This window comes from Macaca fascicularis, chromosome 16 (genome assembly GCF_037993035.2).
Source record: "Macaca fascicularis isolate 582-1 chromosome 16, T2T-MFA8v1.1".
NCBI lineage: Eukaryota > Metazoa > Chordata > Mammalia > Primates > Cercopithecidae > Macaca > Macaca fascicularis.
This window is the reverse complement of record NC_088390.1, coordinates 82,649,207-82,672,696: the sequence shown is the minus strand read 5'-3', so window position 1 is coordinate 82,672,696 and position 23,490 is coordinate 82,649,207. Positions and strand designations below refer to the sequence as shown.

General features: G+C 43.8%; 1 protein-coding gene across 16 annotated transcripts in view; it reads left to right on the top strand.

The window, feature by feature from the left end:
- Positions 1–843: 843 nt before the first annotated feature.
- Positions 844–23,490, top strand: part of RNF157 (ring finger protein 157) — a 101,989-nt gene continuing 79,342 nt past the window's right edge. For 11 of the 16 annotated variants that reach the window (XR_012426192.1, XR_012426193.1, XM_005585044.4 and 8 more), the window contains exon 1: positions 1,459–1,751. Coding sequence is in view for 8 of the 16 variants with exons in the window: in XM_005585044.4 (XP_005585101.3) it covers positions 1,664–1,751 (88 nt within the window). In the remaining 8 variants the exon portion in view is untranslated. Of the gene's footprint in view, positions 1,094–1,458; positions 1,752–23,490 lie in introns of those variants that run through there. The other 5 variants (XM_074020613.1, XM_074020611.1, XM_074020608.1 and 2 more) reach the window with 2 other exon arrangements.

Sequence of the window (23,490 nt, the reverse complement as noted above, 5' to 3'; positions counted from 1 at the left end):
TGCTGTTGAAAATACGGCAATGAAAAATACAGTATGTGCCGGGTGTAGTGGCTCACGTCTGCAATCCCAGCGCTTTGGGGGGCTGAGGTCAGGAATTCGAGACCAGTCTGGCCAGCATGCCGAAACCCCATCTCTACTAAAACTACAAAAATTAGCCGGGTGCGGTGGTACATGCCTGTAGTCTCAGCTACTCGGGAGGCTGAGGCAGGAGAATCCCCTGAACCCAGGAGGCGGAGAGGTTGCAGTGAGCTGAGATAGCGCCACTGCACTCCAGCCTGGGCGACAGAGTGAGACTCCGTCTCAAAAACAAAACACAAAAAACAAAAACAAAATATAACCAGGAAAGACCTAGACTCCGTAAAATAGCTTTACAAACCTAATCAAGGGAACCAGACACCCCAAACTGTACTTCGAACCCTGCTGAAAAGTTGTGAAAGTCATGTTCTAGCAGTTGAAATTTTCGCTGATCAGTCCACTCTCTCAGGAAAAAAAACACCAGACCTACAAAGAAAATAGAAGGTTTAAAACACAAATGTCTGTAATTAAGCAATGGAATGACGTCTTCCGCCGGCCCAAGCTTCCCACTGTTGTGTGTGTTTTCATCAAGAGGAGCCCCCGGTTCTGCCTGGCCCGGTTCGCTTTAGCCTGCGTCGACTCTCTCGACACTCAGGCCTTTCCAAAGTTTCCAGGGTGCCGTTTCCAAGATACAGACAGAGGCTGAATGTCTTGATCTTATCCTGAGTCGATGTTCTCCTAACTTTAGGGCTACAAGGAGCCATAAACAGCACGTATAGAGTTGGGAGCGCTTTGAACAGACGCACGTGAGAGGGAGGCGGCATCTTCCTAGCCGGTCACCAGCATTAACATGGGGCAGGAGAGAAGCGAACGCATCGTGAGACCCCTCTCCTCGCCCCCACTGCATGAAGTTTCCGACGACCGCCGCCTGCAGATGCTGAGGGGAGGGGCTGGGAAGGCCTCCTCCAGGCACGGGAGCTGCGGAGCGGGGACCGCCCGCTTTGGGACGCCCTGGACAATGGCGAGCGAGTTCCCGGCCAGGCCTCGCGGACCGCGGGAGGGGGCGGCTCCCTGCAAGGTAATCCGAGCCGGGATAAACAGGCGTGGACGAGCGACGCGTCCCGGCCAGGCGAGGCGCTCGCCTCGCGGGGTCCCAGCTCCGGCCGGTCCCGCCCCGCCACGAGCCCCCGGCCGCGCCCCGCCCCCACCGCGAGCCCCTGGGCCCCGTCCCCGCGCGCAGAGTCCAGCCGCGGATCCCCGCGCGAGGCACGCGCCGCCGGCTCCTGCTGCAGCCCCGCGCTCATTGGCTGCTCCGGCGCGGGCGCTCCCGCCCCGCCTCGCCATTGGCTGGGGCCGCGGCGGTCCCCGCGCGGAGCCGCCGCTGACATCACGCGGCCTGAGGCGGCGGAGGCGCCCCCGGCCCAGCCCCGCAGCCCCCTCGGTAGAGGCGCCGCCGCTGTGCCCGGCGGAGGATGGTGCGCGGCGCGCCGGGGGCTCCCCGCCACCAGAGCCGCAGCGCCGCAGCTGAGCCGGCCGCGGCGGGCAGTCGGCCCCCGCACCGGGCGCGGGGCGGGCGGCCGCGGTGAGGCGCGGAGGGCGGCGCGGGCACCGGGGCCGGGCCGGGGCTGCAGCTGCAGCGGCCGCGGCCATGGGGGCCCTGACGAGCCGGCAGCACGCGGGCGTGGAGGAGGTGGACATCCCGTCCAATTCCGTGTACCGCTACCCGCCCAAGTCCGGTGAGGGCGGGCGGGCGCCGCAGCCGCGAGGAGGGAGAGGGGCATGGGCAGGGGCAGGGGTCCGGGTCGGGACGGCCTGAAAGGGCCCCGCGGGTCTTCTGGGACCCAGTGGTCGCGGCCGCTCCAAAACGGTCTTCGAGCGCGGGAGGTCTTCGAGAAGGCCGAGGTTTCCCCCGCCCCGGGCGAATTAGCTCAGGGGGCGTCCTGCAGGGCCTGGCAGGGTCACCGAGGGCACTGAGCCCCTCCACCGGAGGACGGGAGTGGCCTCCATTGTAATCGGCCCCGTGACGGGGACGCGTGCCCGCAGGGACTGCGGCTGCTGGGGAGCGGGGCTGCGGCGTCGCAGGCGAGGTCAGCGCCCCGCACGGACCCGGCCGGCCCGGCCTACGGCCCGCTTGCCTCGCGGGGTCCGAGGGCCGCGGGGCGAGGCGACCTCGGCATCCCAAACAGGTATCTGCGCCAGGTGCTATCCTTGCGCTGCCGTCTCCGGGCCTCTGGAAAGGTTAGAATTAGGTTTCTCCTGGAAAAGCTTCCATTGCTTGCTAGAGGATGGAAGCCAAACGTGTATTTGGAGTGCGGGTGCTTTTGCAGAGGCTGTCAGAAGCGGGGGGAAAAAAAGTAACAGTAATGTTTGGTAACCTGAGTATCAGAGTCACTCGGATTGCCCCTTTGCTAGCGTAGTGGCAAGCCTGGGTTTTGGAGTGGGACCAGCTCTGGGACAGAGCAGAGGTATTGGAAACGTATAGAAGTATTATGTTTGTTATTAGAATCATTCCTTCACTTAGAAAGATAAATGTCTCCAGCCTCTGGGTTGTGGTATCAGCATTGGAGGTGGAGGAGGATTTTGACAGCAAAACAGAGAATCACAAGAAGGTAGTTCAGTTATGTGAGCACCGGCCAGTGTGAATTGCATGACCTAGCTGGTGTTTACTTTTAATTGCAAGTAATTTTACTTTAATTAATTACTTTTAATTTTATTCTCAAGACGTATGGGGATGAATGGCTGCCACATTCTCTCTGGCTTAGGACCTGATGGAGATTTTGATGATCTCGGAATAAGGTGTCAGAATTGGAGCAGAGCCTCATCTCTTTTTGGTAGAATAGAGACATACTAATGAGATGAGCTGGTTTCTCAGCAGTGTGTCCGGTGTCTGCCAGGTGAAAGCAGGGGCCAGACAATGAACCTGCCCGCATCCCTGCAGAGTGTCTGCCAGAGCTGTGTTTCTCACTGCTTTTGTGCCAAAGAATGAATCCTTGCAAAGATTAATGTAATAATTGTTTTAGAAAGGTCTAAGATAAAGCTGTGGGTCATTAGTATTTTAATCAAGCTCTGACTGATTATGACTACATAAAATCAATGCTAAACAAGGCATAGATTTTGTTTTTTAATAGACAAAAATATTCTTAGGGTGGCATGAGGAAAACTTTTTAAAATAGACAAAAATATGCAGCAGTATTTGTGGGCTCTGTTTTTCTTAAACCACATGGCTTTTATTGATCAGAATATGGAGCATACTTTGCTGAGCCTGGAATTTCCAATAGTGTTTGCTGCCTCAGGAAAGTATTCACTGCTCCTTCACATGTGGGACTTAACGTAGGTAAACCTCTGGAAGGCTGTTCCCCAAAGCATATTTGTACAAGTATGAATCTTGGGTGATGATAATAAAAAGATAATAGACCAAACCAAAACTTTTGTTAATTAGCACACTCAACACTTTGTCTTAAATAATCTTCTCCACTCTACCAATCTTTTAACAGTTTAACTGTAAAACTGTAATTCATGTTAAATCAGAAGTTATCTGTGAGAGAAGTCTTTACAGCAAGTGGACCAAATTATTTATGTTGAAGCTAAAACACAGAAAATAGGATCAGAACATCCACATGGATGTAAACCTTTGTGTATTTGAAACCTTACGTGAACTTGCATACATGCTGTAGATAGAGGCATCGCCTTTCTTCTGATCTTTGAATTGACCTGGCTCTTTATGGGATTACAGTGTTAGTCCTGACAAGAACCTTCAAGAGAGTTTGGCCATGACCACCATGACTAGCTAATGTTTAATATTGTATGTGTGTGTGTGTCACAGTCTCCCTCTGTCACACCCAGGCTGGAATGAATTGGAGCCATCTTGGCTCACTGCAACCTCTGCCTCTAGGGTTCGAGCAATTCTCCTGCCTCAGTCTCCCAAGTAGCTGGGATTACAGGTGCTTGCCACTACACCGGCTAATTGTTTATATTTTTAGTAGAGATGAGGTTTCACCATATTGGCCAGGCTGGTCTTGAACTTGTGACCTCAGGTGATCTACCTGCCTCAGCCTCCCAAAGTGCTGGGATTACAGGCGTGAGCTACCATGTCCAGGCAAATTTTTTGTAGAGACAGTATCTCCCTATGTTTCCCAGGCTGGTCTTGAACTCCTGGTCTCAAGCAATCCTTCTGCCTTGGCCTCCCATTCATTTCACTGATAAGAAAATGGAGACCCAGAGAAATGAATTGGTATGGCCAGGGTCTCTCAGGCAGTTAGTGTTCTTCATACTATACCATCTGCCTCTACCTCTCAAGGAATTGGGTTTTGAACTTGTACTCAAAAAACAAGACTTAAAACAATCATTCCATGATTATGGAATGAAGGCTATTTCGTGTCATAACTGAAGTCCCTGTAGAGAAATCAGCCTGGGTTGATTTTGAGAAGTCTCCTTATCCTGAGTACTAATAGTGGAACAAAGCAAGTAGCAGAGTCAGCTTTCTCCAGATGACATACCTTGTAGTTTGGGCATTAAGTTGAAACCACTGTCTGGCTCACTGGAAAGCGGCTAGAACTGCACTGCCTGTGGAACAGTTGTTTCAGAAAGAAACACCATCATCTGTCCTTGTAATGATGGTCACAGTGTCCAGCAGAAATTGCTTTTTACTTAGTATTTTTAATGGAACTTCTTAGTTTTGTATGCACATTGAAATAGAAACATTTAAATCCTATGAAGAATGACTGATTTCAAGTTGAGACTTGGGTTTGTAGCTTTTTTCTATCCTTAAATAGAGGTAGATAGAAATAAATAGCCTAAATTATTTGGAATTATTTATTTTTGAATAGGTAATATGGTCACATGATTCAAAATTTAAAAGAGTGAAAACACATACCATGAAAGCCTTGTTATCCCCGCTGTTTTCCATCCACCTGGTTCTCCTGCCTCCCTCTAAACCTCTCATCCCATGTAACCACTTTTGGTTTCTTTGGAATTCTTTTAGAGTTTCTTGTGTAAATGCAAGGATAGCATGCTATTAGACTGTTCTACAGCTTGCTCTTTTTGCTTTCAGAGACATTGGAGATCTTTTTATATTGTCTCATATTTGATAAGTTTCTCTGTGCTTTTTAACTATATAGTATTCTTCTGTATGCATATGCCATCTTTTTTTTTTTTTTTTACATAGTCTCCTATTGATAAACATCTGTGAGTTGTTTTTTCGGTATCTTACTATTGCAAACAGTGCAACAATGAATAATGTCATGCATTAGGTGATTTTTAGATTTATTAATAATTGTGAATATTAATCATTTAAGTAATAGAAAGTATGGTGGGAGTTTCTGTATAGCATTTCTGTATTAGCATAGAAAGCAATTTAGAGCATGATTCTACTACGTTCAGATGTACTTTTGTAATTTTTGAGTTAGAGGTCATATATCCTTCTCTAAGATCTTTGCATCTTTAAAAGCCCAAGATCATTCGTTTAGCAAAGAAAGGTATGACTTTGCAGAGATGGTTGCTTTTATGAAAGCTCATCTTTTGACAGAAGTATCCACCTTGATAAAAGTCCATATGGATAAAAGCCTGTTTTCTCTATCCAGGAAGAAACAGGCATACTATAAAGACAATTTGATTTATAGAAACCAGTACCTCATAAATCTAGTTTGTTTCCCTCCACATATTTGGGCAAGTTGGAAAATAGGAATAATTTGTTTTGCTGAAGTCTTTAAGAAGTAAACCTACTACAAAAATTCAGAATGGTAATCAGAGTCCTGACCAGCTAGCTTGGTTAAACCCGGGTTTTTGCTTTTAAGGCCTTCAACTGACTAGACGAGGCCCACCCACACAATCAAGGATAATCTCCTTTACTTAAAGTCAACTGATTGTAGATTTTTAAAAATTAAATTATTTTGAGAGACAGCATCTCACTCTGGCACCCAGGCTGGAGTGCAGTGGTGTTATCAAAGCTCACTGTAACCTCAAACTCCTGGGCTCAAGTGATCTTCCTGACTCAGCCTCCTCAGTAGCTGGGATTACAGGCATATACCACCATGCCTGGCTAATGTTTAAAGTTCTTGTAGAGACAGTATCTCACTATGTTGCCCAGGCTGGTCTTGAACTCCTGGTCTCAAGCAGTCCTTCCACCTCAGGGTCCCAAAGCACTGGGATTACAGGAGTGATCTACTGCACCCAGCCGTAGATGTATCACATCTGTCTACATCATCATTCTCCAAATTTTCGTTATTTTAGAGTACATATATTTTGGTCAAATGGGTCTTTCCTATTGCAAGAACAGTTTTTAAAGGCATGGGTAATAAGTCTTTGTCAAATAACTATAAAAGTTTTTGTGTAAGTTTCTCCTTGCTTTAGGAGTATCAATTTAATATTAGATTTGAAACCATACACTTAAAAATATGTAACTTATGGCTGGGTGTGGTGGCTCACACCTGTAATCCCAGCATTTTGGGAGGCCGAGGCGGGTGGATCACGAGGTCAGGAGATCAAGATTATCCTGGCTAACACGGTGAAACCCTGTCTCTACTAAAAATACAAAAAAATTAGCCGGCATGGTGACAGGAGCCTGTAGTCCCAACTACTCAGGAGGCTGAGGCAGGAGAATGATGTGAACCCGGAAGGTGGAACTTGCAGTGAGCCGAGATCACGCCACTGCACTCCAGCCTGGGCAACAGAGCGAGACTCTGTCTCAAAAAAAAAAAAAAAAAAAGTAACTTACTACAAAATAAGGAATTATTTAGTTGGCACAGTTTAACACTTTAAAATATCCAAAACAGTTTAGAAAAAGAACAAAGTTGGAGGACTATCACTACCCTATTTTAAAAGTTACTATGCGTATAATTACTATAATGCCACAGTGATCAAGATAGTGTGGTATTGGCACAACGAAGAGCATATAGACCAATGGAACAGAGTTATGAACCAGAAATCCTTACATTTATTGTCAGTTGATTTTGACAGAAGGACCGAGACAATTCAGTGGGGGAAAAGATAGTGGTTTCAACAAATGATGCTGGGATGAGCAAAAAAGAAAATGAACTCAGACCTATTCTTTACATCACCAAAATTAACTCAAAATGGATTATAGAGTTAAAAGAGAACCCAGAGAATGGGAAAAGATATTTATAAATCATAGGTATGACAAGAATTTGTATCTAGAATATGTAAGGAACTCTTATGCTCAATAATAAAAAGACAACCCAATTAAAAATGGTCACAGCACTTGAATAGACATTTCTCCAAAAAAGATATACAGTGGACAATAAGCACATGAAGAGATGATCATTATTAACTTTCAAGGAAATACAAATCAAAACTACAATTAGATACCACTTCACACCCATTAGGATGGCTATAATTTTAAAAAATGATAATGACAGGTACTGGTGAGGATATGGAGAGAGCGAAACCCTCATACCCAGCCGGTGTGGATGTAAAATGGGGCAGCCACTTTGGAAAACGGTTTGACAGTTTCTCAGATGGTTAGTTACTAGATGACTCAGCAGTTCTACTCCTAGGTATACGCCCAAGAAAAATGAAGAAAATACATTCACATAAAAACTTGCACATGAATTACTCATAATAGCTAAAAGGTGGGAATAACCCAAATGTTCATCAACTGATGAAAATAACTACTGATAAATAAAATATGGTAGGTCTGCACAATAGAATATTATTTGGCAATAAAAAGGAATGAAGATTTGATATGTGCTACAACCTGGATGAACCTTGAAAATGTTATACTCAGTGAAAGAAGCCAGGTGCAAAAGGCAATCTATTGAATCATCTTGTTTACAAGAAATGCCCAGAAGAGGCAAATCCACAGAGGCAGAAAGTAGATTAGTGGCAGTGGCACAGTGTGCGCCTGCAGCTGCCAGCGGCTGGGGAGTGGGAGAAATGAACTGTTACTGCTAATGGATTTCTTTTTGGGGTAATGGCAGTGTTCTAAAATTAGATAGTGGTGAATAGCTGTATGACACGGTCAATATACTAAAAACCATTGGATTGCACACACTAAATAGGTGAATTCTGTGGCATATAAATTGTATCTCCACAAAGCTATTTTCAAAATGGGGCCAGGTATGGCGGCTCATGCCTGTAATCCCAGCACTTTGGTAGGCCAAAGCTGAAGGATGGCTTGAGCCTGGAGTTCAAGACCAGCCTGGGCAACAGAGTGAGACCCTGTCTCTACAAAAAAATTCTTTTCTAAATTAGCTGGGCATGGTGGCATGATATCAGCTACTCGGGAGGCTGAGGCAGAGGATTGCTTGTGCCTAGGAGTTCAAGGCTGCAGTGAGCTACGATTGTGCCACTGCGCTTCAGCCTGGGTGACAGATTGAGAACCTGTCACTAGCAAAAAAAAATAAAAATGCATCATAGGCCTAAATGCAAAGTGAAAACGATGAAACTCCTAGAAGAAGACATAGGAGAAAAATATTATTTGATTTGGATTGGGCAAAGAGTTCTTAGGACACCAAAAGCAAAATCCATACAAATAAAAAATAATAATTGGATTTCTTCAAAATTAAAAACATTACCACCTCCAAAGACAGTCAAAAGTCAAGAAGACAAGCCACTTTCTGAAAGAAAATATTTGCAAATCACATAAAGGATGTGTATCGATATTAAGAACTCTTACAACTCAATATTATGGTGACAAACCACCCAATTAAAAAATGTGCAAGAGGCCAGGCGCTGTGCCTCACACCTGTAATCCCAGCACTTTGGGAGGCTGAGGCGGGCGGATCATGAGGTCGGGAGATTAAGACCATCCTGGCTAACACGGTGAAACCCCGTCTCTACTAAAAATACAAAAAATTAGCTGAGCGTGGTGGCTGGTGCCTGTAGTTGCAGCTGCTCGGGAGGCTGAGACAGGAGAATTGCTTGAACCCGGGAGGCAGAGGTTGCAGTGAGCGGAGACTGGGCCACTGCACTCCAGCCTGGGTGACAGAGCAAGACTCTGTCTCAAAAAAAAAAAAAAAAAAAAAAAAAAATGCAAGATTTGAATAGATATTTCACTGAAAAAGATGTAGGAATGGCTGATGAACACATGGAAAGATGCTCAACATCAGCAGCCATTAGGGAAATATAATTAAAACTGCGATGAGATACCATTTCACACCTGTTAGGGTTAGGATAACTAAAATAGAAAAGGCAGACATTGTCAAATGTTGAGAATGCAGAGAAATTGGAATCTTCATGAAGTGCTGTGGGAAATGTAAAATAGTACAGCCGCCTTGGAAAGTTGGGCAATGTCTTCAACAGTGGAACATAAATTTGCCCTATGATTCAGCAGTTCCACTCCTATGAATCTGTCCAAAAAATGAAAACATATGTACACTCAAAGACATGGATGCAGATGTTCATAGCAGCATTGCTCATAATAGCCAAGAAACTGGAAATAATCCAAGTGTACATCAGCTGGTGAATGGATAAACAAAATCCATTGTTTATTTCATGGTACAGTCATATGATGAAACACTGCTCAGCAATTTAGTTTTTTGTTTGTTTTTGCTTTAGAAACAGGGTCTTGCTCTCGTACCCTGGCTGGAGTGCGGTGGTGTGATCATAGCTCCCTGCAGCATTGACCCCCTGGGCTCAGGCACTCCTCCAGCCTCAGTCTCCCAAGTAGCTGGGACTACAGGCACATGCCACCACTCCCAGCTAATTTTTTAAATTTATGTTTTGTAAAGACAGGGTCCCACTCTGTTGCCCAGGCTGGTCTTGAATTCCTAGTCTTGAGCCATCCTCCAGCCTCAGCCTCCCAAAGTGCAGGAATTACAGGCCTGAGACAACACGGCTGGCCATATTCACTAATTTAAAAGGATGAACTACTGATACATGCTACACAACATGATTTAACTTCAAAAACATTATGCTAAGGGAAAGAAACCAGATGCAAGACTATATATCATAGGAGTTTTGTTTATATGAAATGGCTAGAAGAAGCACATTTATAGAGACAGCAGAATAGTGTTTGCCTAAGGCTGATAATAAGAGTAGGAATTAATTGTAAATGGGCATGATGGAACATTTTGGGGTGATGGAAATATTTTCAGCTGGATTGTGATGATGGTTGCCAAAATCATTGAATTGTTCAATGGATGAATTTTACACCATGTTTATTATACTTCAAAAAACCTCTTAAACATAACAGCACAGAGGGGTTTATGCCTTTTGGATAAAATGAATACAAGAGCTTGATAACTGAAAGGGTGGGGTTCTTGGTAGCAAAAGGCATTGAACGTAGGCTTTTTTTTTTTTCTTTTTTAAATAAATGGAGATGGGGTCTCGCTATGTTACCCAGGCTGATCTTATACTCCTGGGCTCAAGCAGTCCTTCCACTTTGGGAGGCCAAGGCTGGAAGATCACCTGAGGTTAGGAGTTTGAGACCAGCCCAGTCAACATGGTGAGATCTCATCTCTACAAACAATTTTAAAAATTAGCCAGGCATGGTGGCGGGCACCTGTAGTCCCAGCTACTCAGAAGGCAGAAACAAGAGGATCGCCTCAGCCCAGGAGGTCAAGGCTGCAGTGAGCTATGATCTGGTCGCTGCACTCCAGCCTGGGTGACAGAGTGAGACCCTAACTTTAAAAAATAAAAAAACATGGATTAAATCTTTTTTTTTTTTTGAGACAGAGTCTTGCTTTGTTGCCCAGGCTAGAGTGCAATGGCATGATCTCAGCTCACTTTGCAAGCTCCGCTTCCTGGGTTCGTGCCATTCTCCTGCCTCAGCCTCCTGAGTAGCTGGGACTACAGGCACCCACCACCACACCTGGCTATTTTTTTTTCTTTTTCTTTTTCTTGTATTTTTAGTAGAGATGGGGTTTCACCGTGTTGGTCATGCTGGTCTCGAACTCCTGGCCTCGTGATCCACCCACCTCAGCCTCCCAAAATGCTGGGATTATAGGTACGAGCCACCATGCCGGGCTGAATATCTCTTTTTAAGAAATATGAGTGATTAGGAGGAGAGACTGAAAGCGTAGAGATTTGGTAGGAGACTCTTACAAGATAACCCACTGTAATTGAACTTGGAAAGGGCTAAAGTCTTGACCCAGGATGCTTTGCATAGAGCACATGTTCAATGTTTTTGTTTCTTTGATGACTGACGTTTTTAGCCTGGGTGACCAGGGAAGTGAGATACCATTGACAGAAATTGGAATTCTGGAGCAGAAACTGCTTTTGAAGTGAGTCCTAAATGTCGACTGGTTGCTTTACTTTGCCTCAAGATCTGGGGAAATTAGACAAAAACCCACTAATTTCCCAAAACCACAGAACAGAGGATTCTAATGCCCCATCGAAGGGTTCTGTGGATTCCCAAGGGACTCACGTTATGATCATTTTGACTCCTGTGATCCAGTTGGCTGCCTTTGCCCCATTACAGATGTGATATCAGTCCATTCTTCAATTTCTCCAAAAAATTCCATTCACATGATCTATTCAAAATATAGATTGTACTAATGATTTGTGGGGAATGATGAGTTGGGGTGTACGTTATAGAAATGCAAACAACTCTAGAGGAATCGTAAGCATCGTTACCCTAAACTGTACTTGAGAGTTTTACTGACTCTTTAAGTTCTCCAACCCCAGCCTTTCTTTGTCCTAATGTCTCCTTCCTCTTTCCCTTTTTTTTTTTTTGACTTTTCATTCTTATGTCTTAGAAGAAAAACAAATTACAAGCAGTTTAGGTTCCATCAAGAAGCAACAAAAGCACCCATACATACCCTTAGTGTGCTGCTCTCTGTTCTAAGTAGCTCTTTAAGGTATATCCTCCAAAAAGATAGTGCCTTCCCTAAGAGGAGTTCTGGTGCCAGCTCTTCAGATAAAGTGCTCTTGATTCCTCCTCCTTTCAGAAGAAAAGATTATTGAATTTGAGGCAAAGATGGGCTATCTGGATGAAAAGATATAGCAGATGATTGAAGATTTGGACTGAAATGCTGAGGATCAGAGACAAAGGTTTGGGAGTTGAGTATGGGAAGGGAGAAGCCAAAATTTATCGGTTGCCCACTGGACTTAGCCAGCTTCTATACACATGTGATCTTACTTGATCTCAACAATAATCTGTTGAAAGAAGTGTTATTGTCTCTATTTTACAAATAAACCAAAGCTCAAAAAGTTTAAATAATTTGTTCTAGGGCACAAAGCTGATAGTCAGCAGCATCAGGATAAAATCCAGCTCTCTCATAAGTCAAAACGTTTGCTTCGATTCTGTGAAGAAGAGAGAAAGTGTGAAGGAAGAGAAGAGGGCTGAACCCTTAAGATATGTCCATGTTTATGGTGAAAAGTGAAACAAGTGAGAGGCAGAAGAGACACAAACTATCCGGGGTTTTAAGGAAAGAGAACCTCAGAAATGAGTGTTGAATTCTGCAGAGGTAAATGAAGTGTGAGACAAGACTTAATTTGGTTGGTGTTCCAGAGAACAGTTTCAGTAGAGGGGTGGAAACTATTGTAAAAATTTGAGGAATTACTGGATGTGTGGTGTGAAGGGACAGGATGAATCGGTGAATGGATGAGTGGTTGGATGGGTGAGTGGTTTTTTTTTTTTTTTGTATTATTATTATTTTTATTCTTTTGAAATGGAGTCTCACTCTGTTGCCCAGGCTGGAATCCAATGGCGCAGTCTCAGCTCACTGCAACCTCTGCCTCCCAGATTCAGGCGATTCTCCTCCTGCCTCAGCCTCTTGAGTAGCTGGGGTTACAGGCGCCCGCCACCACACCCAGCTAAGTTTGTATTTTAGTAGAGATGGGATTTCACCATGCTGGCCCAGGCTGGTCTTGAACTCCTGACCTCAGGTGATCCACCTGCCTCAGCCTCCCAAAGTGCTGGGATTACAGGTGTGAGCCACTGTGCCTGGCCTGAGTGACTGGTTATTAAGCCATGGCAGATGGAACTTTTTTGGTATTTTTATTTAAGTTGGGGAGACCAGTATGTGCTTGTAGGATGAGGTAAGTAAGAAGCCAGTGGAGAGAGAGGAACACAAGTGTTAAACAGAAGGATGGTTACTGATGTCGTCTCAGGTGAGGTAGACGCAGTTGGGAATGAGAACTCAGGTGAAGAAGTTAACCTTGGAAAGGAGGAATGCCTCCTTGAGACTGGAAGAAAGTATGGATAGAAATACGGGGAAGTTGTTAGGTGTTGAAACTTTTGTAATGCATAAGAGTTTTGAGAGAGTGCCACAAAGAAGGAAGAAGGGTACAGGATTGGGGTTGGGATGTGAGAAAGTGGGAAGGGTTTAGATGCATTGATGTGTGTCTTTCTCTAAATGCTGTGAAGCTACCGTTGTTACGACTATGTTGTACTGGTTCAGAATAGAAGAGTCCAGATCTAAGTATATTTAGCATGATAAGAATAGAATTTAAATTAGTGGGGGGAAATGGAATAGTCAATAAATTTTTAAAAAAATTTCTTTTTAGGAAAAAACCCCACAAAGTCTACATCTGTGAATTCATTTGTAAAAAACAGGAAGCAACATAAACTGTAAAGAGAATGTTTATCAGTAGGGAAACAGTTAATTAAATCTGGACATTCAGTGGGAATACAGTATTATGGTTAAGAGCACAGGTTCTGGAATGAATATAGCTGAATCTGGGGACCTGACACTACCTCTTTTTTTTTTTTTTTTTTTTTGAGGTGGAGGTTAGCTCTTGCTGCCCAGGCTGGAGTGCAATGGTGCGATCTCAGCTCATAGCAACCTCTGTCTCCCAGGTTCAAGCAGTTCTCCTGCCTCAGCCTCCTGAGTAGCTGGGACTACAGGCATGCACCACCACACCTGGCTAATTTTGTATTTTTAGTAGAGACAGGGTTTCTCCATGTTGGTCAGGCTGGTCTCAAACTCCCGACCTCAGGTGATCCGCCCGCCTTGGCTTGCCAAAGTGCTGGGATTACAGGCATGAGCCACTGCGCCCGGCCACTACCTCTTACTATCTGTGTGATCTTGGACAAATTATTTAACCTCTGTGCATTAGTTTCCTCTTCTATAAAATGAAAAGAAAATAGCAACATCTTCATAGGGTTGTGAAGAATAACCCATGTAGTACTTTCTAGTACAGTGCTGGTATAGAGTCAGTCCTCTGAAGAGGTTATAGGCCCGGCACAGTGACTCACGCCTGTAATCCCAGCACTCTGGGAGGCCAAGGCAGTTGGATCACCTGAGGTCAGGAGTTCGAGACCAGTCTGGACAACATGGTAAAACCCTGTCTCTATTAAAAATACAAAAATTAGCTGAGTGTGGTGGCGGGTGCCAATAGTCTCAGCTACTTAGGAGGCTGAGGCAGGAGAACAAGCGTAAACCCGGGAGGCAGAGCTTGCAGTGAGCTGAGATCCGGCCACTGCACTCCAGCCTGGGCGACAGAGCGAGACTCCGTCTCAAAAAAAAAAAAAAAGAAAAAAAAAAAAGAAGAGCTTATTAGTATTATTTGGCCACTGAAAACAATGAGGTCAGGCCATAAATAGAGACATAGAAAGATGCCTACAGTATATTAGGTGAAAGCAACTTGCAGATCAATATGTGCAACAAACAGTCCATTCGATTAAAAAAATAATAGAACAGGCCAGGCGCGGTGGCCCACGCCTGTAATCCCAGCACTTTGGGCGGCCGAGATGGGTGGATCACGAGGTCAGGAGATCGACACCATCCTGGCTAACATGGTGAAAACCCGTCTCTACTAAAAATACAAAAAAAATTAGCCAGGTGTGGTGGCGGGCACCTGTAGTCCCAGCTACTACAGAGGCTGAGGCAGGAGAATGGCGTCAATCTGGGAGGCAGAGCTTGCAGTGAGCCGAGATCGCACCACTGCACTCCAGCCTGGGTGACAGAGCGAGACTCCATCTCAAAAAAAAAAAAAAAAAAGAAAAAAAAGGACAAAACAGAACACCTGGATATATTTGTATATGTATAAAACAATCTGGAAGGCCACACCCGAATAGTGGAGTTACTTCTTATGGAGTAGGGTTAGATGATCACTTTTTAAATTACTAACTTCTGTATACTAATTTTTTTGGCAAAGCACATGTATTGTGTATTTCTTTTTCTTTTTGTGGAGATGGAGTCTTACTGTGTTGCCCAGGCTGGTCTTGAATTCCTGGGCTCAAATGATCCTCCCTCAGCCTCCCAAAGTGCCGGGATTACAGTGTGAGCCATTGCACCCAACATGTAATTTTTTGTTTTTATTTGTATTTATTTATTTTTTTTTGAGACAGAGTCTCGCTTTGTCGCCCAGGCTGGAGTGCAGTGGCCGGATCTCAGCTCACTGCAAGCTCCGCCTCCCAGGTTTACGCCATTCTCCTGCCTCAGCCTCCCGAGTAGCTGGGACTACAGGTGCCCACCACCTCGTCCGGCTAGATTTTTGTGTTTTTTAGTAGAGACGGGGTTTCACGGTGTTAGCCAGGATGGTCTTCATCTCCTGACCTTGTGATCCGCCCGTCTCGGCCTCCCAAAGTGCTGGGATTACAGGCTTGAGCCACCGTGCCCGGCCTATTTGTATATTTTTGAGATGGAGTCTTGTTCTGTTGCCCAGGCTGGAGTGCAGTGGTGTGATCTTGGCTCACTGCAGCCTCCGCCTCCCAGGTTCAAGCGATTCTTCTGCCTTAGCCTCCCAAGTAGCTGGGATTACAGATGCACACCACCATATCTGGCTAATTTTTGTGTTGGTAGAGAAAGGGTTTCACCATGTTGGCCAGGCTGGTCTCGATCTTCTGACCTCAAGCCTTGGCCTCCCAAAGTGCTGGGATTACAGGCATGAGCCACCGTGCCCAGCCCTAACTTTTTAAATAAATAAAAATATGCTCTAGGGCAAGTTTGTACAACCCACGCCCCACGGACTGGGCCACATGTGGCTTTGAATGCAGCCCAATACAAATTGGTACACTTTCTTAAAACATTATAAGATTTTTTGCAATTTCTTTCTTTTTTTTTTTTGTTTTGTTTTTTTTGAGACGGAGTCTCGCTCTGTCGCCCAGGCTGGAGTGCAGTGGCGCGATCTCGGCTCACTGCAAGCTCTGCCTCCTGGGTTTACGCCATTCTCCTGCCTCAGCCTCCTGAGTAGCTGGGACTACAGGCGCCCGCCACCGCGCCCGGCTAATTTTTTGTATTTTTAGTAGAGACGGGGTTTCACCGTGGTCTCGATCTCCTGACCTTGTGATCTGCCCGCCTCGGCCTCCCAAAGTGCTGGGATTACAGGCGTGAGCCACCGCGCCCGGCCTTTTTTTTTTTTTTTTAAGCTAATCAGCTATCATTAGTGTTAGTGTGTTTTATGTGTGGCGTGAAACCATTCTTCTTTCTCCAGTGTGGCCCAGGGAAGCCAAAAGATTAGACACCCTTGCTCTAGGGAGAAAACTTAAGTTCTTCTCATGAAGAACAAAAGCAGCACTGTAGTATTATAGAATTAAGCTGAATATTTAGAGGTGTTTGCAATTTTCTAATTTTCTTCTTATTTTTGTGATCTAAAGCTTATTGTTATTGAAATGTCATGAAGATTTTTTCAAATATATGAAAATTTACTAGGATTCCCATAGCCTATAGATTCCCGGCTAGTTTTTTATATTTTTTAATAGAGACGGGGTTTCACCGTGTTAGCCAGGATGGTCTCGATCTCCTCACCTTGTGATCCGCCCATCTCGGCCTCCCAAAGTGCTGGGATTACAGGCTTGAGCCACCGCGCCCGGCCTAGATTCCCATAGAATTGTAGAATAATGGAAAATGGGTTTAATTGTCCTTTATTGAATGTTGTTATAATTCATAGTGGTTTGGTAACAAATGTCACAATATCTTATTGAGGCAGACATAATTTAGGGAACCCATTGCTCAATATTTAATTTCACTGTGGTGTTAGGAATATGCCCCCAAAACTTAAATTCAAAATGATTAGGCAAATTATTTAATACAATGAATTTTAAATGAGATTTTTCTTTTTGGATCACATTATGAGGAACAAATAGTTGATTTTCGCTTGTTGAAGTCAATTTATTGATTTTGGGCTCTTGCTTCAAAAATTGCCATTGATAGGGTAGGGCTCCCTCAGTGTAACACAAATTCCCTTTGCATTGCCCTGAGATCTTGTAGAGCCAGAAAGTACTGATCGTGACTAAGATAAAGTCAGATGTTAAGGAGTAGTGTCTGGAGCTGCTCTGGCCAGTGTGGGCCTTGCCCTGTGTTATTATACTTACTTCTTTCTGATAGTGCTCTGCAAAGTTGTACATGAATTGTGTATGTGTTGAAAACACTGCGTGTTCTAACTTTTTTTTTTTTTTTTTTTTTTTTTTTGAGACGGAGTCTCGCTCTGTCGCCCAGCCCAGGCTGGAGTGCAGTGGCGCGATCTCGGCTCACTGCAAGCTCCGCCTCCCGGGTTCACGCCATTCTCCTGCCTCAGCCTCCCGAGTAGCTGGGACTACAGGCGCCCACAACCGCGCCCGGCTAATTTTTTGTATTTTTAGTAGAGACGGGGTTTCACTGTGGTCTCGATCTCCTGACCTTGTGATCCGCCCGCCTCGGCCTTCCAAAGTGCTGGGATTACAGGCATGAGCCACCGCGCCCGGCCAATGTTCTAACATTTTTACCAAGGTTCAGAGTTATTTTGCTTTTGTTTGCAAAAATATAAAGTTGGGCAGTGTAGTCCATTTGGTTTTTTGTTTCATTATTTCCATATTTTATTCTGAATGGGGAGGCTATGCGTTGAACTTGTTGTTTCTTCCACTAGATATGTAAAACACAATATTTAAAGTTGATGTGGAAAACAAAATGTTTTTGAGACTAAGGGGTTTGATGTACAATTCCTGTTTGTCAGAAAGAAAAGAATTTGAGCTTTATATGGTTGAGCATTTTATCATCAAATTCATTATCCCTCTTTCTTTTTTCCTATTACAGTACAGGAAAATGAAAAGTCAGGTATTATGTTGTAAAGAACCTTGGCCGGGCATGGTAGCTCATGCCTGTAATCCCAGCACTTTGGGAGGCCGAAGCGGGTGGATCACCTGAGGTCGGGAGTTTGAGACCAGCCTGGCCAACATGGTGAAACCCCGTCTCTACTAAAAATACAAAAATTAGCCAGGTGTGATGGCTCATGCTTGTAATCCCAGCTACTTGGGAGACTGAGGCAAAATAATCACTTGACCCCAGGAGGCGGATGTTGCATCGAGCAGAGATCAGACCACTGCACTCTAGCCTGGGTGACAGAGTGAGACTATGTCTCAAAAAAAAAAAAAGAGAACCTTAAACACTTGACTCTTCTTCCACGTATATATGAAATAATAGACATTACATTTACACACACACACACACAAAGTTGTTTTCATTTCTCTCACACACACTCTATTCTTTGCCACTGTCAGATGAACAGACAGGTGCAGAGTTGAGATGTGGAGTTAGCCAGACCTTCGGTTCAAACCTTGTATCTCAGTCTCTGCTATTTCTTAACTGTGGGACGTTGTGCGAGTCACTGATCCTTAGTTTCCTCAACTGAAAAATGGGCATAAGAGAATATCTTGCAGATGAAAATCAGGGATAATTTTGGTAAACTTCTGTGTCTTGCTTGCAATACATGCTCAGAAGTTAAAATAAAAATTCAAATGACAGCATTATAACCTGACTTGTGCTAAATTATTCCTCCCCATATGACTTTTTAAAATTGAGGTGAAGTTCACATAACATAAAATTATCTTAAAGTGAACAACTCAGTGGCATTTTGAACATTCACAATGTTGCGCAATCCACTACCTCTATTCTAGAACTTTTTTTTTCTTTTTTTTTTAAGACGGGGTCTTGCTCTGTCACCCAGGCTGGAGTACAGTGACACGATCCTCAGCTCACTGCAACCTCTGCCTCCCAGGTTCAAGCTGTTCTTGTGCCTCAGCCTCCCAAGTAGCTGGGATTACAGGCATGCACCACTACACCCGGCTAATTTTTGTATTTTTAGCAGAGACAGGGTTTTTCCATGTTGGCCAGACTGGTCTTGAACTCCTGATCTTAAGTGATCTGCCCGCCTCAGCCTCCCAAAGTGCTGGGATTACAGATGTGAGCTACTGCACCAGGCCTCTATAACATTTTTATCACCTCAAAATAAAACCAATTAAACCAATAAAACAACATCCTCTGGCAATCACCAGTCCACTTTCTGTCTCTGTGGATTTACCTATCTGGATATTTCATATACATGGAATCATACTACAGTATGTGACCTTTCGTGTTTGGCTTCTTTCTCTCAGCATGATGTTTTGGAGGTTCATCCATGTTGTAGCATGTATCAGAACTTCACTTCTTTTTATGGCTGAATAATATTCCGTTGTATGGACATATGTTGGACATACTATATATCACATTTTGTTTACCCATTCATCTGTTGTTCGACATTTGTTTGCACCTTTTGATTATTGTAAATAGTACTTCTGTGAACCCATATGATTTGAACATCTATTATTTCCTTGTATTTTATTTCTTATAGTTATTTTAGAAGAACCAGTGAAGGAACATGAACAATAGCTGGGACCAAGAAAGTCCTGGTTTTTGTTGATTGTATACAGTAAAATATGTGGAAATTAAAGGGTTTAATAAAATAAAATCTGTACTTTGGATTTTCTGTTGCCATACTTTCCCCCCTTACAACGTATTCATTGAGGAAACCTGGTCATTTGTCTTGTTTGAGTTTTCTGCAGCCTAAGTTTTGCCAGTTACCTCCCTGAACTGTCATTAATCATGTTCTGTTTTATTCCCTATAAGCTGGTGGTTGGGTTCAGCAGCTTGATCAAGTTCATTTTTTTTAAAGCTTTAAAATTTGAAGCTACTTACTTTGGTAAGACTACTTTGTTGTGTTTTCTGTCACTAGCATGTATCTGGTTGTCTTTTTTGTGGGGGAGAAGTTTGGTAATGAATGATTTATTAATTTATTAAGACTTACATTCTAATCCTATCATTCCTTCTTTGTTTATTAGCTAGAACATTTCTGTAAAGAGAAACTTTCCCTCATCCATCTTTTTTTTTTTCTTTTGAAATAGGGTCTCTGTTGCCTAGGCTGGAGTGCAGTGGTGCAAACACGGTTCACTGCAGCCTTGACCTACTGAGTTTAAGTAATTCTCCTGCCTCTGCCTCCTGAACAGCTAGGACCAAGGCCCTTGCCACCAAGCCAGCTAATTTTTTTTTTTTTTTTTTGAGACGGAGTCTCACTTTATTGCCCAAGTTGGAGTACAATGGCGTGATCTTGGCTCACTGCAACCTCTGCCTCCCCAGTTCAAGTGATTCTCCTGTCTCAGCCTCCTGAGTAGCTGGGATTACAGGCGCACACCACCACGCCTGTCTAATTTTTGTATTTTTAGTAGAGATGGGGTTTCACTGTGTTGGCCAGGCTGGTCTCAAAACTGCTGACCTCATGATCCGCCCACCTCTGCCTCCCAAAAGTGCTGGGATTACAGGCGTGAGCCACTGCACCTGGCCCAGCTAACTTAAAAAAAAAATTTTTTTTGTAGAGCCAGTGTCTTGCCACGTTACCTTGGCTGGTCTCAAACTTCTGGGCTGAAGGCCTTCCCAAGTGCTGGGATTACAGGTGTGAGCCACAGCACCCAGCCTCCCCTCCTCTGTTAATTATTCACTGCCCCAGAGGTACAGTTCATATAGGAAAGGCAAGATAAATGCTTGAGGCTTTCCCTTTAATCGCCAGTTTCCAAAATAGTGAATTGGTTTACTAGAATCCTTCAATGGTAACCTTTTTTTTTTTTTTTTTTAGATATCATTATGAACTCATTGACTTATACTTATTTTATGCCTTGCCCTTATTATCCTGATGAAATTTAATATATTCCATCTTTGCTCTGTGGGAACCTCTTTAAGTCAGCTCTTGAGTCCCTTGGATATGACCCTAGCAGGTTTAGAGAGTGTCCTTTTTATCTGGTATGACAAGATGTTCTAGTCCCATCTTGTGTATTTCCTGCCACAGACTTGGAATGTGGCCTCCAAAGAGCCCTTGTTCCTGTTAGTGGGAATGATGTTTGGAGACTACAGGCTGGGTGCTAGAGGCACCCCTCCTACTTTGTTGGTCTTTGTTTCTAGGCCTTTTCAGTGGCCCGAGTTAGGAAACATTGTTTATAAAGATAAAATACACATCATGCATTTTTATTGAAATTTCTAATACAAATTCAGGACTGTATGGTTTTTATTTAACCTTGGCTTTCTTTAACTTTCTCTGTGATTCTCAATACACTAGGTATGATAAAATTGAAATATCATATAATTACAGGTGTGAGCCACTGCGCCCAGCTGTATTCAGTTTTCTTAAAGATATTTTCTTTTTTTTTTTTTTTTTTGAGACGGAGTCTCGCTCTCTGGTCCAGGCTGGAGTGCAGTGGCCGGATCTCAGCTCACTGCAAGCTCCGCCTCCCAGGTTCACGCCATTCTCCTGCCTCAGCCTCCCGAGTAGCTGGGACTACAGGCGCCCGCCACCTCGCCCGGCTAGTTTTTTGTATTTTTTAGTAGAGATGGGGTTTCACCATGTTAGCCAGGATGGTCTCGATCTCCTGACCTCGTGATCCGCCCGCCTCGGCCTCCCAAAGTGCTGGGATTACAGGCCTGAGCCACCGCGCCCGGCGGAAGCTTGTTCTTTAGTAGACTCCTCAGATCAGCTCAGGGGCTTTTCTTTCTTTGAGTACCTTAAAATGTTACTTGTCTTCTGACATAAAGTGTTTCTGTTGAAAAGTCTGATGACACCGATTTTCTTCCCGTCTAGAATTTTGACTTTTTGCCTGGATGCCTTTCTTTCTTTAAAGGTCAGTCGTTTTACCAAACTTGTCTTAGTGTTGATCATTCTGGCTCATACCTTTTTTTTTTTTTCTTGATATTTATATGTTTATTATTGTGGCAAAAAAACCACCACATGACATTAAATTTAATCATAGCAACCATTTTTAAGCATACAGTTTATTAGTGTTACATATATTCACACTGTTTTGCAACAGATGTCTAGAACTTTTTTATTTTGTGAAACTAAAACTATATACTTGTTAAACATTAGTTTCCCCTTTCTCCTTCCCACTCATACCTTATGGTTTACGTATAATCTTGGAGATACGTGTATGATGTGACTTCTTAAAGCCTGCAAAGAATTCTGAATATGAGTTTTGCTTAAGAAATTGTAGCTCACTAATAATGGAACACTCGAAGTTTATCTACTAGTGACATATGTTTTTTTCCCATTAGCAAATAGGAATGGTGTATTTTAGTTGAGTTCTGCAGTTTATCTGTGAGTGACATGTTTTTCCTAGTAACAGATAGGCAAAGAAGTACTTTAGTAGAGTTCTTTTCCCCCACCACTTCTGATTTTGAAGCACAGTTCATTGTGTTAAGAAGTAAAACTATGGCCGGGCGCGGTGGCTCAAGCCTGTAATCCCAGCACTTTGGGAGGCCGAGACAGGCGGATCACAAGGTCAAGAGATCGAGACCATCCTGGCTAACACGGTGAAACCCCGTCTCTACTAAAAAATACAAAAAAAAGCTAGCCGGGCGAGGTGGCGGGCACCTGTAGTCCCAGCTACTCAGGAGGCTGAGGCAGGAGAATGGCGTAAACCCGGGAGGCGGAGCTTGCAGTGAGCTGAGATCCGGCCACTGTGCAGTGGGACAGAGCGAGACTCCGTCTCAAAAAAAAAAAAAAAAAAAAAGGTAGTAAAACTATACATAAGTTGTCTAGCAGTCATCTTGTTTGGGGACTGTTGATGTGTTTGGTGTTGGTATCTGATGATCTAGTAGCTGTACATAGTTGTGCACCAATTTGTCCCTCTAGAAGGACTGAGCAAATAGAAAGCTTTATTCAGTCTGAAAAAGCCTGATTTGCTTTTCTCACTTGTCTAAATGAAAGCAAGTTGCTACAGGGGTTCATTTCAAAGAAAGAAAAAAGCAAATTTTTGGTTTTAAAATAAAATACAAATAAATTTATTTTTCCTTTTAACAGATGAGGATGGCTGGGCTCAGTGGCTCACACCTGTAATCCCAACACTCTGGGGGCTGAGGCGGGCAGATCTCTTGACCCAGGAGTTTGAGACCAGCCTGGCCAACATGGTGAAACCCCATCTCTACAGAAAAACAAAAACAAACAAAAAATAGATGAAGGTGTGGGGAACTCTTTTTAATTCCTACAATCTTGCACATTTTATGCATCTTCCCCTTAATAACCAAAAGTTTAGAAATTAATATTGCCAAAGAATTATTAAATGAGTGATTGAACAGGTGTTCAAGCTAATTTTAAGTAAAAGTAAGAACAGTTTTGCCAACTATGTGATTTTGAGGAAATCATTCCCAGTTATAAGGATACAACTGATATAGCTTTTGTGGGTTTTTTTTTTTTTTGACAGGGTCTTGCTCTTTTACCCAGGCTGGAATGTAATGGTGCAATCATGGCTCATTGCAGGCCTAACCTCCTGGGCTCAAGTGATCCTCCCACCTCAGCCTATTGAGTAGCTGGGACCACAGGCTTGGGCCATCATACCCAGCTAAGTTTTTAATTTTTTTG